Consider the following 14,941-nt stretch of genomic DNA (forward strand, 5'->3'; position numbering starts at 1 on the left):
TGGAGATCTGTCTGCCATTTGGAGGAGGCTGGCAGTCCCAAGACTGTACAAGTTAAACCTAATGCTACTAGTTTCCCAGAGAGGTCTAGGGCAAGAGACAGCCAGGGAGAGCCCTTCTGGCTCAGAATGACTCTCAAAGACTTGTCTCAAAAATTCCACCTGCAAAACCCACTGTCATCAAGTTCAGTCTGAATCATACCAACCCTGCAGTGGAGTGGAACTGTTCCATAGGGTTTCAGAGACTGGACATCTTTCTGGTAGTAGACAGCCTCATCTTTCTGCCTCAGTGTGGCTGGTAAGCCACCAGCCAGAGTTCTCATGGCACCAAGCTTACACTGAAGTCTGATCCACCACCATAGTAGGTCCCAGGTAGTCCTCGAAACCACTCTTACCAGTATTACAGAGAAAGAGCTCAGGGCTCCTTGGTCTCCCAGGAACGTGGTACCAAGTTCTTAAAAAACAACATGCAGACAGCAACATACCCCAACATCCTCAACAAGAAAAACAAAATGCAAGCTCACAGGAAGTCCTAAACCCAACAGATGCTCATAGAAGAAACAGATGTTGATCTGCCACCCAAAGAAATCTTCAGAATGCTGCTTGGAGTAGTACAGGATATGAGGGAAGCAATGCAGAATAAGGACACAATGACAGAAGATGAAGTCCACGATAGAGGGGATTAAGTCCATGCATCAAAGGGAAATACAAGAACTAATGGATGAGGTACCAGAAGCAAAAAACAAGATAAACTGGATCTCACCAACAGACTAGAAGAGGTATAAAATCACTAGTGACCTTGAGGACAATCAATCAAGTAGACTTCAACAAACCGGAAAGACAGTCAAACAAGAAAGACAATTAAACAAGATCACCAAAGAGGCAGAAGAAACCCTAAGAACAATGACAGATGCTATGAAAAGAACAATATTCAAATAATTGGCTTACCAGAACAAGACACAATGAAGAAGTCTACAGCTAAGTTAGTGAGGGAATTTCTGTAAGAAAACTTCCCCACCTTAATGAATGGGAAGCAGACATTCATACAGGAAGCAGAGAGGATACCAATTAGATTAAACCCAGGAAGAATTCACCGAGATACATAATAGTCAAATTATCCAACTTCACAGAAAAAGAGAAAATCTTAAGGGCAGCAAAACACAGTCACATACAAAGATGCTCAGATAAGAATATGCTCAGACCTATCAGCAGATAACATAAAGAGGAGAGAGTGGAGTAACATCTTCAGAAAACTGAAAGAAAGAAAAAAAATGCCAACCTCAGAATCACTTATCCTGCCAAATTATCTATTAAGATAGACAGTAAGGTCAGAGTCTTCCCAGAGAAGGAAAAACTCAAAAGAAATAAGCCATAAGACACACAAACCTGCAGAAAATCCTTGGCAATTCACTGTGGTCAGAAGACCAACATCCATGAAACACAAGCAGGAGGCTGCCATAGTAGCACAACTCCATCCAGGAGTCAATGCGTGAAAAACAACTACTAAGATAACACTGCCTCAGAGGGAAGAGAAGACAAGAATGAAGCCCCCACATAAACAGCACTGATATGAAGGAAGATAGGAAATACCCAACACAAAAATTACAAGATGATAACAATGAATCCGCAGATGGAGCTAATAACTCTGAATGTCAACAGCTTGAACTGATCCATTAAAAGACAAAGGTTAGCAGACTTGCTCAGAAAACATAACCCATCAATTTGTTGTCTGCAAGAGATACAGCTAAAGCTTGCAGACAAAAATATACTAAGAATAAAAGACTGGTGGAAAATATTCCAGGCAAACAGCAACTTAAAAAAAGCAGGGGTTGCAATCCTAATCTCTGACAAAATTGACTTGAAGGTGCAAACCATAACAAGAGATAAGGATGGGCACTATATAATGCTCAAAGGATCAGTAGACCAGGAACCAGTGAGCATAATAAATTTACAAGTGCCTAATGAGAGACCAGCAACATTTGTCAAACTATTCAAAAGATGATAAAAGAAATCACAGGCTCAACAATCATAGTAGGTGACTTTAATACACTATCAGTGAAAGATAGATCACTGGGAAAGAAGCTCAGCAAGGAGGCTACAGAGCTAAACAGGTGACTGGACCTGACAGACATTTATAGAGCTCTCCATTCACATGCAAAAAATTCACATTCTTCTCAGTGTGGCTGGTGGGCTTGAATGGCATTCCTTTTCTTAAGTAGCCCAATGCTTAACCCGGGGTGCCACCAGGTTGTGTGGAGTGATCTGTACCTCAAGACTCTGCCAATCACAATAGAGTGCTTGGAGAGATGGCCCTGCTAAAACCACTGTCAACCTCAGAGCCTGTGCAAGACTGCCCGTCCAAGGCTACACTCTCAAAGGACAGTCAATGGCTTATCATGGCAGAAAAACACAGTCTCCACTACCATCCAGCCAAGTCACTAAGCAAACAACAACACACACAATTTCTGAAGGCCTAATAAAACCCCTGGGTGTCTCCGACTCTTCAGGGTGTCTGCTGTCCTATCCCATGAAGGAAACCTTCATAATATTTAACATTCCACACACCCCTTAAGTAGGCACATCTCTGTACCACATGACCTCCTGTCCCTTAGAAACCATCAGTGCCACCAAGGATGGGACAAGCAGAATAGGGTGCCCAGAAGATGTTCATAATTAATAAGAAAGAGATGTAAGAGACATCAGCTATGGGAACCAAGCTTAAGGGTTTTATGGCAGATTTCCAGCCAAGGTGACAACCAAGTGTGAGGTAAAGCCTGGTTGGTAGTCAGCAGATGTGCCCAGGGAGGTGCAGCCCCATAGTCTAACAATTTCCCAGGCTAGATGCCAGGAGAGCCAGCTATATTCCATTCCTGCCCTTGGAATTGATCGGACTGTTTCCATCTGGCTGTGTTTTGTAAGAAAGGCCTGGAAATCTGCTTCCACAAAGCTTCCAGCCAAGAAAGTCCTATGGAGCAGTTCTATAGAAAAGTCCTATGGAGCAGTTCTACAGGAAAACCCTAAGTAGCAGTTCTATAGGAAAGCCTATGGAGCAGTTCTACAGGAAAGCCCTATGGAGCAGTTCTATAGGTAAGTGCTATGGAGCAGGTCTACAGGAGAGTCCTATGGAGCTGTTCTACAGGAGAGCCCTATGGAGCAGTTCTACAGGAAAGCCCTATGGAGCAGTTCTATAGGAAAGTCCTATGGAGCAGTTCTATAGGAAGGCCCTATGGAGCAGTGCTACAGGAAAGTCCTATGGAGCAGCAGTTCTACAGGAAAGCCCTATGGAGCAGCAGGTCTACAGGAAAGCCCTATGGAGCAGTTCTATAGGAGAGTCCTATGGAGCAGTTCTATAGGAAAGTCCTATGGAGCAGTTCTATAGGAAGGCCCTATGGAGCAGTGCTACAGGAAAGTCCTATGGAGCAGCAGTTCTACAGGAAAGCCCTACGGAGCAGCAGGTCTACAGGAAAGCCCTATGGAGCAGTTCTACAGGTAAGTCCTATCGAGCAGTTCTACAGGTAAGTCCTATGGAACAGTTCTATAGGAAAGCCCTATGGAGCAGTTCTACAGGAGAGTCCTATGGAGCAGTTCTACAGGTAAGTCCTATGGAGTAGTTCTACAGGAAAGCCCTATGGAGCAGTTCTATAGGAAGGCCCTATGGAGCAGTTCTATAGGAAAGCCTATGGAGCAGTTCTACAGGAAAGCCCTATGGAGCAGTTCTATAGGTAAGTGCTATGGAGCAGGTCTACAGGAGAGTCCTATGGAGCTGTTCTACAGGAGAGCCCTATGGAGCAGGTCTACAGGAGAGTCCTATGGAGCAGTTCTACAGTAAAGCCCTATGGAGCCATAAAGAGCCAAGTTGACAGAGACAGGTTTGGTTTGGTTTTATCCTTCATTTTCACCATGAACTTCAATCTTATCACTAACTGAAACAGCTTTCAGTTTCTTGTAATCAAAGGAAACCTACAAAGCCTCATTCTAAGCTATTTTCATAGTTTGTCCCCAAGGCAAGATGGACAAAACTTGCACACTCTCTTCAGCAGTTTTTTCAACTTGACAAATAATTACAGTGAGCTTTGAGATGCTTTACTGAGGCTCGATCACCTCAAAGCCTTTCAGCTTAACACATTAGGGCCCGCCCTCTTGCTATTTGTTTACTCACTGCCATCGAGTCAATACTGACTCATAGCAACCCTCCCGGGGGGGCTTCGAAACCAACTTTCTCCTTCAGAGCTGCTGGTGGTTTTGAACCGCCAACCATGGGGTTTGGAGCCCAAAGTGTAACCACTATGCCACCAGGGCTCCTTTTACTGTGTGTTTAGAGAATTAAAAAGCCTTCCTCACAGGTGATGTCTGGCAAGCCTAAAACGGAACTCAAGTATTTACTGAATACCCACTGCAGGGCCGGCAATTGGGCCAAGGGCCTGACATCAGAGACAGACAAGGCAGTGGCTCTGAATGGTACCAGAGCCGCCATATTCCTTGTCTCGGCTGGCAGCTGCCACCCAAGGATTGAACACACTATCTGGGAAGACCTGGGAAATACCTGGTAGAAGTCTGTTTTCTCCGCCACGACTTTCAAGATCCCTGGAGCAATCGAAGGGACAGTGACCATCTGCAGCTTGCCGAAAAACGGGTTGTGTCCAGAGGTTTTATAGCGTTTCATCTTGTCCTGGATCACGAGTGCTAGGGACTGGGAGTGGTTGATCACCTCCAGCAGCGTGGAGATGGCCACGTTCTGCAGGTAGCAGTCAGTCACGCAGCAGCCAATTGTCATGAGGGCTTTCAGCCATGGTGGGAAACTGGAGTCGCACTGTCCTGGAAGGGAGTGGGCCAGAGAAATCACACGTGAAACAAACAGCACCACGGGCCAGGGTGCCCTCCCAACACAGAAGTCTCCTGGTCAGCAATGTGCCCACTCCTGGCAGGGCTCATGGACAAGCCTTCATCTTTCAGGCCAGAGGGAAAAACGGGGCCTGGGGTGTGTCGTATGCTTGTCAGAGTATCCAAAACCGCACATCTCAGTCTAAGGCAGTGGTTCTCAGCCTTCCTAATGCCACGGCCCATTAATACAGTTCATGTTATGGTGACCCCAAAATTATTTTCATTGCTGCTTCATAACTGTAATTTTGCTACTGTTATGAATCGACCCCCAAGTTGAGAACCACTGGTCTAAGGGCTTATGGATGATTCTAAATATTTTCTGGTGGGACTGTTTGCTTTTCACTATTTACTTACACTGAAATTCACATTCTGGGGGACAGAGTTCAAAATGTGCTTCTGGAGGCTCTCTCTGCAGTAGGGGACATGCTATACGTGGTAGGTGACTGCCATGGAGTTGGCCCCCGACTCATGGGGACCCAACGTACAAGGCGATAGGATGCTACCTGGCCCTGTGCCGTCTCCATGGGAGTGTGTAGATCGTATCACTGTGACCCACAGGTTTTCATTGGCTTGCTTTTGGAAACAGACCATCGGGCCTTTCTTCTTGGCCCAGCTTCATTGCGAAGTGCCAGTGAAACTGTTCAGCATCACAGCAACACACAAGCCCCCCGCCCCCTGGTGGACAGGTGGTGGCCGCCCATGAATGACATTGGTTGGGAGCAGGTTCCCTGCACGGAACCTGGGTCCTACCGCTCTGGGATTGGCTTTAAAAGAATGAAAATACCCTGGATGTATCCATTCGAAACGTTCTCCCAAGTATCATTTGCAGCTAACATGGGCCAAGAGACCAGCTCCACATGAGAGTAATGACAGCAGGAGAGGAGGTTTTTTTGCCCACTTTCCACCAATCTAAGCAGTCTTTCCTTTTCCCCTCCTTGCCTCTTTCGCTCTTTTAAATGCCCACTGCCTTATATAAATCTTCATGGAATCGGCCAAATAGGCCAACAGATTGGTGTTAAGCACCGCAGGGCCGCTCACCCAAGATCTAAAATCAGCAGCTCAGCCCCTTAACCACTTGGAATGCAGTGAGACACGAATGAACCACCTACACAATGACTGAAACGCTGCAAGAGCGAGGTGTGATCAAGAGCCCCTTCTTGGGAAAGGTGGTTTTAGCAGGTCTGTAAACATCACTCCTGTAAGTGGTACCGGGAAAGAAAGGTCTGCTGGTCCACTTCTGAAGAATCGGCCAGTGAAAACCTGACGGGTCACAGTGGTCCGATCCACAACAGGCCTCAGAGGCGGCACTGGACCAGGCAGCGTCCTGTGTCTCATGAACAGTGTTATGCGTGGGGGCTGGCTTTATGGAAAGAGACAGAGAGACTTGATATGAGGCCGCTGTCTCACCGAGAGGCTGGAAGAGTGTCTGGCAAACCTGCTCCATCTCCTCCTCGGACAGGTAGACGGGGAAGGTGGCATATTCCACCAGCAGGTGGCAGGCGGCGGCAAAGGCCTCCCTGCACTCCTCCTGAGAGCCCTCCAGGTCAATGACCACCTGGGCAACGTCCCACTCTCCCTCCTTTCTCCTGCCAGGGCTACTGGACAAAGACGACGGCGACGCCGGGCTTTTCGTCTTGAACGGAGAACCTCGGACCGTGAACAAGTCGGCAAGCATCTGCTTGAACTGGGGCACGGTGATGGCCTTGGCGTCCCATGAGTTCTTCCTGCTGGCGTCCCCCAAGATGGCGTCCCGTGTCCCGCTCTTGTCCCTCTTGCCTGCCGGCTCTTCTGACTTGCCTTCTTCTCCAGAGGCTGTGAGTGGGACCCCAAAAATGTGCTTGTTGGCAAAGTTGGCGATGAGCTCCTGGATGCGGTGGAAGGTCTGCTGCATGCTCCCACCCTGTTTCCACACATCGTCCCTCCCTCGGGAGACCCGGGGCACACGCAGGTGCTCCGAGAGTTCCGGCGACGACGCGCTCAGCCCAATCCCACTGTCCTCGGACTTCAGTGGTGGAAACGGCGTGTCTTCGTCGCCTGGAATCACAGCCTGGGTTTCCAAAATGATCTCCTCGCTGTCGCCTTTCGCTGGACTCTGCGGGAAATGAAAACTTGCACTGCATGTTTTGTAAGAGCAAGGGCTTCCGTACTGGTGAAATCGGGCAAACCGTGAGGGTGTGCTTCCTGGGAATGGAAGTCCAACTATCTGTGAGAACATGGGCCCTGGATCAAAGTACATAACAAAAGGGAGGAGACACACAAAGGAGAGGAGAGGGGAGGGCGAGACAGAACAAAGAGAAGGCTGCCAGGCCCATGCTCTCTGTGGAAGCTGGCTTTTGAAGCTCAAAACAAGCAAGCAAGCAAAACCAAACTCACCGCCACCGAGTGGACTCCGACTCAGAGACTCTACAGGACACGGTATAACTGGCCCTGTAGGTCTCCCTGGTTGTATCTCTTTACGGGGGTAGAAAGCCTCCTCTTTGGTTTCCAACTGCTGACCTTGCAGTTCCCGGCCCTACACGTAACCACTGACACACGGGGGCTCCTGCTTTTGGGGCGACTTCAGAGGACTTACTTAAGCCCTTTCAGGGTTCAATAAAGGAGTTTAAAAAATCAATTGTTAAACTGAGTGTCAAGGAAAGGTACGAAAAAATAAGACCCGAGGAGAAAGCTTGAACAAACTGTTTGTTTAAAATATATGTATTTGTGACTTGTCCAGAGTGATGACCCTTTAACTTTCAAGGAACCACTTTTTTTTTTGCCTACACTGTTGCTTAAATGACCTGACATTGAATTTGAAACTCTCACCATGTGCACTGCTCTGTAGGGAAGAATCAGAGACTGTTATGCAAATTTTGGAGCCTACAGTTATTTACGTATATAGACTGTGTGATGCTTACATTAGGCATCTTAAATCTGCTTCATGGTTTTACTTCTCCAACAGCTAATATAGCTAGACCCCCAAAGGAATACATTTCTAACATAAGGTAGCAAATCAGCGATTAGACTTTAAGTTGGGATTCAAGTCCTGTTAGGAAGTTCTTGTGCCTCCAAACATGAACCAGGGCGCAAAGCGGACATGCTCGCCAGTGCCCTCTCACCTGCCACTGTGCTGAACAGGTCTCCCCAAACAAGCCAGGCGGTCCTCAAGTGGTTTGGGGGACCATGACTGTCACTGTCTTTCTGGAGGGCCATTTGCCCACAGCTCCCCACGTTTAAAAGGAGCATGCGTTTCTTGGGTTTCACTGTCTGCACTGGGAAGCTGGAGACCACTGTTCATCCCAGTGAGGAGGTGGAAACAAGCTCACTAACATCAATGGAAGAGAGCTGGAGAAAGCATAAATCTGACCACAGACTCTTCTGCATATATTAAAACCTCCCGACAGATCAGTATGGAGAGATATCCCCAAACATTTAAATGAGAATCCATACAAGCCGCATAGTGGTGGATAATCTCAAGTTACTTGTATGTGTTTACGTACAGGTGTGAGAAACTTAAGTATGGTGTGGGAAACTGAGAACCAGGGAGAGAGTATATGCGGACAAATTCTCTTTGCTCATATATACTTTGATTTTAATTATTTTCTATGCTCATATTTAAGGAGTCTGGTGGAGGAAGGCCTTCAAGCATATAAGCTCTTTTATCTAACATGATATACATGTCCCAATCACGGCCTTGATCCCACTTCTGTAGTCCTACCTATAACCGTGAGGGATCGAATTGCCACCAATCATAAGTCTGTGACAGCTTCCTTTGTTTTATGCCTAACCACTGTCCTGACGGTGAATCCTTGGATGCCGTTCAGACTCTGTGCAAATGCCTCCCTCATCCAGAAGATGTGTCTGTGTCTTTGTGTGGTTTTTGTCCCTTTTCAGACTTAATAAATGAATGTTCTTACATTGAAAAAAAAAGTTCATGGAAAAATTGGAATGTTTCCATAAGTCTTTGAAGATCCTTTGTATTTAAAAAAAAGTGGCCCTGGCAGTACAGTGGTTATACACTTGGCTGCTAACCACCAGGTCAGCTGTTTGCACATACCGGCAGCCCTGTGAGAAAGAGACGTGCAGTCGGCTTCCAGAAGGATGGCTATCCTGGCCTGTTCAGCCGGTTTCCACTCACAGCCACTCCATGTACCACAGAAGGAAACAAGGGCAGCCCAGCACCATCCTCACAATCGTGGCAGCCACTGGTCCATCCGTCTCCTGAAGGTCTTCCTCTTTTTCACTGACCTGACTGGCTGTCCACTGCACCAAGCATATGGACAGTTGCCTAGGAAACCCTGTGGGGGCAGCTCTACTCTGTGCTCCAGGATCACTGTGGGTTGGAACCAACTCAATGGTGATAGGTTTGGTTTAATGCTTACGAGTACACAAGGGGGCTGAAAAGAGTTTGTGGGAAAATTCCACTATCTTTCAAGACAATTTCCTCCCAGGAGCTTTTTGAAGCCCCTCCCCCTCCTATCGTTTAAACCTTTTCTTTTAAAAAGGATTTTATTCTATGGGCACCTTTAGGTCCACAGAGGTTATACAGAAAGCACAGAGAATTCCCGCCTGCCCTTCTCCCTCCTACACGCTGCTTCTCTTCTAATGAGCCCCTTGGGCTCCTGCAGTACACAGCTAGGGACCCACGTTGACCAGGTCCTATTAAGACAAGTCCGTGGGCGACCATGGGGTTGTACGGTCTGTGGGTTTGGACAGGTGCATCGTGTTATGTGTCCACTGCAACAGCAGCCTGCAGAATAGGTTCTCTGCCCTCAAAAGGCCCTGCGCTCCACATTCCTCATTCCTCTCTCCTGCCCAGAAGCCCAACAATGGACCATTTCACAGGCTCTTCCGCTTTGCCCTCTCTGGAATGTCATCTTCAATTACACTGTCAGAATCCACATGGGCATGCGGGTAAGCACACACATGAAAAAAGGACTTGCAGGCTAGGCCTATCTCACCACTATCTGTTGTTCTGACCGCTGGCAGGGAGGTTGCTTGGAGGGACTTGGCAAAGAGAAGGGGGTTAACTTTTGAGCTAAAATATTTCATGATAACATTTGAGGGTCTAGGGGACCTAGTTTAGGCACGGCCACCAAGCTACTAATCGCTATTCCTTTCTCAGCCACTCCACTCTAGTCCTCCAGAAGCATCTGCTTCACTAACACAGAACACCGTCAGGGCTCCGTGGGGAACGCACCGAGCTCTCGCTTGCTGGCTCTGTGTCCAGGTAGGAAGGCGGCATCTGGACTTTGCTGAGCACTTTGAAGCACGTCTTTAGGGCCTGAGTGAGCTCGGGTAAACTCAGAGCCGCCACGTCCTCGGCCAGGGGCTGCACCATGCAGCTGAGCACCTGCGGGAGATACTGGGTCTGCACCTCGGAGTAAAGCTCCTGTCATCAAAAAGAGGAACAAGGAAACACAGAATCACCAACCACACCGCCTCAAAATGGTGTCTTATAAAATTCCCATTTTTAAAGCACAAGCTTCACGCCAATACCCAAATAGGAAAAACATACTCATGTGTCCTTTTAGTCCAAATGAATAAATGGGCATCCCTCCCTTCCTTCCAAGCAGCACTTAGCCTCCTGAAATGTAAATTAATCGAATGACATCAACTTTTATCTTGAGAAAATGTAGTAACACCTTGGTTGTTAAACAGCTCCAAGCGGGAACGTTCCACTGCTTGGACATCAAAGTTTTGGGGGGAAAATCCGCATGGTGTTCGTAACTTTGCTCATAGTTGAATTGAAAATCCAGCTCTAGAGACCCCGTACCACAGAGAGCGAGTCATGGGCGTCTCACTGCCAACACAAAGGAGTGACGCTACAGTTTCAGCGCCACTCTCAGAGAACATGTGGTGTTTGTGCAGTAAGACATTCAAAAAAACAGAAGGGAAAAAAAGTAGAAAGATTATAAGAGGTTGTCATGTTATGAGGTTAAAAGTGTTATGTGAAATGAGGACATGTCTCACAATGAGTGAGTCAAATCACTAAAAATATGATTTTAAAATTTGCATATAACTAATGATTGTAATAGGTAGTATATATGTATATAATATCTGTAAAAGATTGAACCTAGAGATTAAAGCAGTAACCATTATCAATGGGGAAAAAAGGGAAAAAAATCAGCCTTGTGTGCCCACCCCATATTATTTATATAAAAATATCATAACCAGGGCTTTGAAGAAAGTTCCTGATACCAGAAAGAAAGCTAAGATAAAAACTGAGAACCATGGTAGACTGAAAGAAAGAAATTATTGAAAAATTTGAATTAGGTTACTGCTTGTCTGATTTGGTGGCTGAATACAACATGGCTCAGTCAATATTACAAAAATTTCTGGGGGAAAATGTGATTAAATTGGCTAATGTATAGAAAGGTGTGAAATTGCTAATCATGAAGCAAATAACCCAGACCCTTGAGGAGGTTGAGAAGTTGCTGTTCATTTGGTTAAGGCAGAAACAACTCGAGGGCAATAGTGTATCTGAGACGAGGGATATTCGAGAAGGCTAAAAGCCCCCATTAATGATTCAAAGTCCTGGGGAAATTTTTACGTATAATCTTGGGGTCTCAAAACTGATTTCTTATGGGAAAAATATGTTCAAGTTCTCGAACATAAGTTTGGATCGAATTGAGTTGGCAACCAAGGTATCACTGCATACTTCTATAAAGAAAATGAGCGAACTGTTACCTGTTTAGCCAGGAAACATATTCACCCTCACCCCTCAGTAACTGATGCCCAGTCATCACCTGGGGTAAGCATCATCAGCTCGAGCCACTTACAGCTAAAGCTGCAGTCCCCTCTCAAATCGAGAGAATGGTGGATCACACCCAGTAATAACTCCCATGCTGGCACAAGCACTAACGTACTGTTGTAGAGGTGACACTACAACTGCCCTTCACTGTTAACCTAAAGGTGAGCAGTTCGAACCCACCTAGTACTGCGGAAGAAAGGCCCATCAGTCTGCTTCAGTTAAGATTGAAGCTGAGAAAACCTCAGGGAGCACAACTTGACTCTGGACCCCAGGGGCTCCCCTAAGTCCTAAGTGCCTCCCTCATAAGTCAGAACAGACTTGTTGACAACTAACAACGTCTGAGTAAACGTTAAGTCAGTAAAAGTTTGTGTGACATTCATGAAGTCACAACAAGCACCAGGCCATCTTCCAGGCCAAGCTGCCTTACCAAAGGGATAACGTCCAGCAGGAAGACAAGGAGGGTGCACAGCTCCGCGGCCGTGGGCGCTGGGCTGAGGCTGTTACCGGCAGAGACGCCTTGCTTCGCTGGCCTATATCCACCGCAGGGGAGAAAAACAAACACACTCTTTCTCCAACCATTACAACCACATGCTAGGATTCCCAGCAAAGTCACTTTTTGTTACAGTAGCATATAACATACTTGAAACCATGTGTCTCCAGTAACAAAGTTGCTGACTGAAACTGTTTAAGAGTCTCTGGAATGTGCTTATCTCCGGGAAGGGTCCATCTACTCTGGCTTGAAGTTCAGGAATTCAGAAGCGTGGTCCTGTGCCCTTGTGGGATTCCACATATAGTAGGCCTGGCACGTCTCTAAGCCCAAATCAAAGCTTTGTTTCAACTGAACTGCTCTGGGCTGCAGAACACAGCAGGCCCCACAGCCGACCAACGTGGGCCAGGAGCAAGCCAGGGCAAGTGCAGCAAGAGTTGGGTTGCTGGAAATTCTTTAACAACTCTGTTGTTAGCTGCTTATTTTTGAAAACCAACACTTCATTTTATGGAAGAAGGCAGTTAGGTAGCTAGGCAAGCTAAGAAGTATGCATTGGTTCTCAAAAGGGGATACTGTTGGATTCATCTGGATAACATGATAATATAGCTCAACACGGGTTAGTCTATGAATTAACCTAGATGGTACATTTTTAGAAAGACATAAAAAATAAGCCAGTAGCCACTGAGCTGATTCCAAATCCTGGTGATCCCATGTATATTAGGGGAGAACTATGCTCAAGGACTAGAAAGGTTGGTCTGGGGAGGAAGTAAATTGCTAATCTTTTCTTCTGAAGTACCTCTGGGGTGGGGTGGGGGTGGGGTCAGGACCCTTTGAGCCTTCGCCCACAGGTCCTTCAAAAGAACCTCCTGGCAGACTGCTTCTGCAGGCCCCGCTGAGCAGTTCCACTCAGCAGACGGCGCCGTGAGCCGGCATGGACTTTGCTTTCTTTTATATGGCTCCCTTGTGGAGCATTTTAGTTACGCAGCGTTAGGACACTAAGAGCCCAGCTTCAAACCCTCTCGCCTCTCCTAGATGGTCCCCAATACCAACTGCACACTCACCTAAAGCAATCCTCAAAACACCGCATCATGTAATCCCAGAGAAAATCCGTGCTCAGGGAAGTGATCAGTAAATTCACGGTCTTAACAATCTCAGAGGCATTCCGATTTTCTTTTATTGAGCTGTAAAAGAAGGCGGGGGTTGGGGGGGGGGGGCAGAAACTAGTGAAACTAGGGAAAAACCAAACTATGGGAAGATGGCCTGAAAATTGCCAAGTTTTAAAATTGTAAAAAGTGTTATTATTTATCACTGACTTGTAGGGAAGCTGACACAGCTGATAAGGATAAAAATAGTCCTGTTCTTATATAGGAAAAAATTTACACACCTTCCTAAATAATATCTGCATGACTGTATTCTCTTAGAAACAAGCTTGAGAGTTATCATGAAAAGGATTTGGTTGACAAACCCAGTTCGATCCCAACAGTAGGTAATTAGATCCTTTACTGGTAAAAAGGGAGTCCTGGTAGCACATGGTGAAAGCATTTGTTTGGTAACCAAAAGGCTGGCAATTCAAATCCACCAGCTCCATGGGCGAAAAGGCCTGGTGTTCCCAGCCTAGGCTGGAGCCCTATGAGGGAATGCTACTGTTCTATAAGCCTCCTGTGAGTGGGAATTGACTCACAGCTTGTGAAACAACAGTGCATTCAATAGGTTACGGCATCAATAGTTAGGGTTCAAGGTGGAAAGGTATTCTCAGGGTAGTCCTGGTACTTTGGTTGTGGAGGGAGGCATTGTGCATCCTCGGTGGCCTCAGAAATTCTGGCCTGCATGACCGTCTGAAATTCTGTTCCTTGTCCATCCTTGCACTTTCGACTAAAGGACTACGTAACACAAGGTAAAAAGTATAGATAACCACACATATTCAGTCCAATGTTTGCTGTTCTCGCCTACTTTCCAATTCTGCCCAGGGGTTCCAGGGATACCTGGTCCTTCATCTCTCCCTTTCTCCCCTTTTTAATCTCCCTGTCCCCCAGATATTCAACTTTGCTTCCACTTCCTGAACTAACCCTCTCTTTCTTCCCCCCATAATCTGCGCCTTAGGTGTACTCCATCCAGTTGCCTTGGCTACACAATAGTCACCGTTCAGCAATAGACAGTGTTGTTACATTTCAGTTTGGGACAGAAACTAGTTCTTTTCAACTCTTCATGATACTTACAGAGGAAGAACCAAATTGAGCTGATTAACTTATTAAACTAACCTCACAGCCATTGAGTCAATTCTGACTCATCGTGACCCTGTCGAACAGAGTAGAACTAGCCCTGTGAGTGTCCCAGCCTGTAACTAACTCTTCACAGGCAAAGAGAGTCTCATCTTTCTCCAATGGAGCGGCTGGTGGTTTTGAACTGCTGACCATGCACTTAGCAGCCCAAAGCTTACCACTACATTACCAGAGCTCACCCATTAGCTTTTGAACATCTATGCTGATCAACTTACTAGCAGAGGTTATTTTAATGAGTGTCTGCGAGGTGTGGAGCCCACCTGTATATAGTAAACTATGTGCCCTTTGGTCCTGTTTCCTGGGAGTGGAGCCACTCCTGAGCCCAAGGAGTTGGGACTGACCAGACCGAGAGGGAAGGCGGGAGGGAGTGAGGGAGGCCTGGATGGATGCTGACTAAGCCTCAGGAGGTGTGCTGTCATCATAAATGCCAATAAGGGCCTTGGAAGATGAAGCCCAGTGGCACTTCCGCTTCCTGGAATAAGGCTTAGAAGCTCTGGGCCCAGGTAGTTCCCTCTTGGCTCCTGCCTTTGGTGTCTGTACCCTGTTTCCTCAGCTAAAGTCTTT

At 46.7% G+C, this 14,941-nt stretch overlaps 1 protein-coding gene across 2 annotated transcripts in view; it reads right to left on the reverse strand.

The window, feature by feature from the left end:
• Window positions 1-14,941, reverse strand: part of DOP1B (DOP1 leucine zipper like protein B) — a 168,869-nt gene that overhangs the window by 61,358 nt on the left and 92,570 nt on the right. For both annotated transcript variants that reach the window (XM_075542318.1, XM_075542317.1), the window contains exons 11-15: window positions 13,160-13,279; window positions 12,039-12,141; window positions 10,058-10,249; window positions 6,286-6,970; window positions 4,541-4,812 (exon numbers count right to left, since the gene is read on the reverse strand). In XM_075542318.1, coding sequence (XP_075398433.1) covers window positions 4,541-4,812; window positions 6,286-6,970; window positions 10,058-10,249; window positions 12,039-12,141; window positions 13,160-13,279 — 1,372 coding nt within the window. The remainder of the gene's footprint in view (window positions 1-4,540; window positions 4,813-6,285; window positions 6,971-10,057; window positions 10,250-12,038; window positions 12,142-13,159; window positions 13,280-14,941) is intronic.

Source organism: Tenrec ecaudatus, chromosome 2 (assembly GCF_050624435.1).
Source record: "Tenrec ecaudatus isolate mTenEca1 chromosome 2, mTenEca1.hap1, whole genome shotgun sequence".
NCBI lineage: Eukaryota > Metazoa > Chordata > Mammalia > Afrosoricida > Tenrecidae > Tenrec > Tenrec ecaudatus.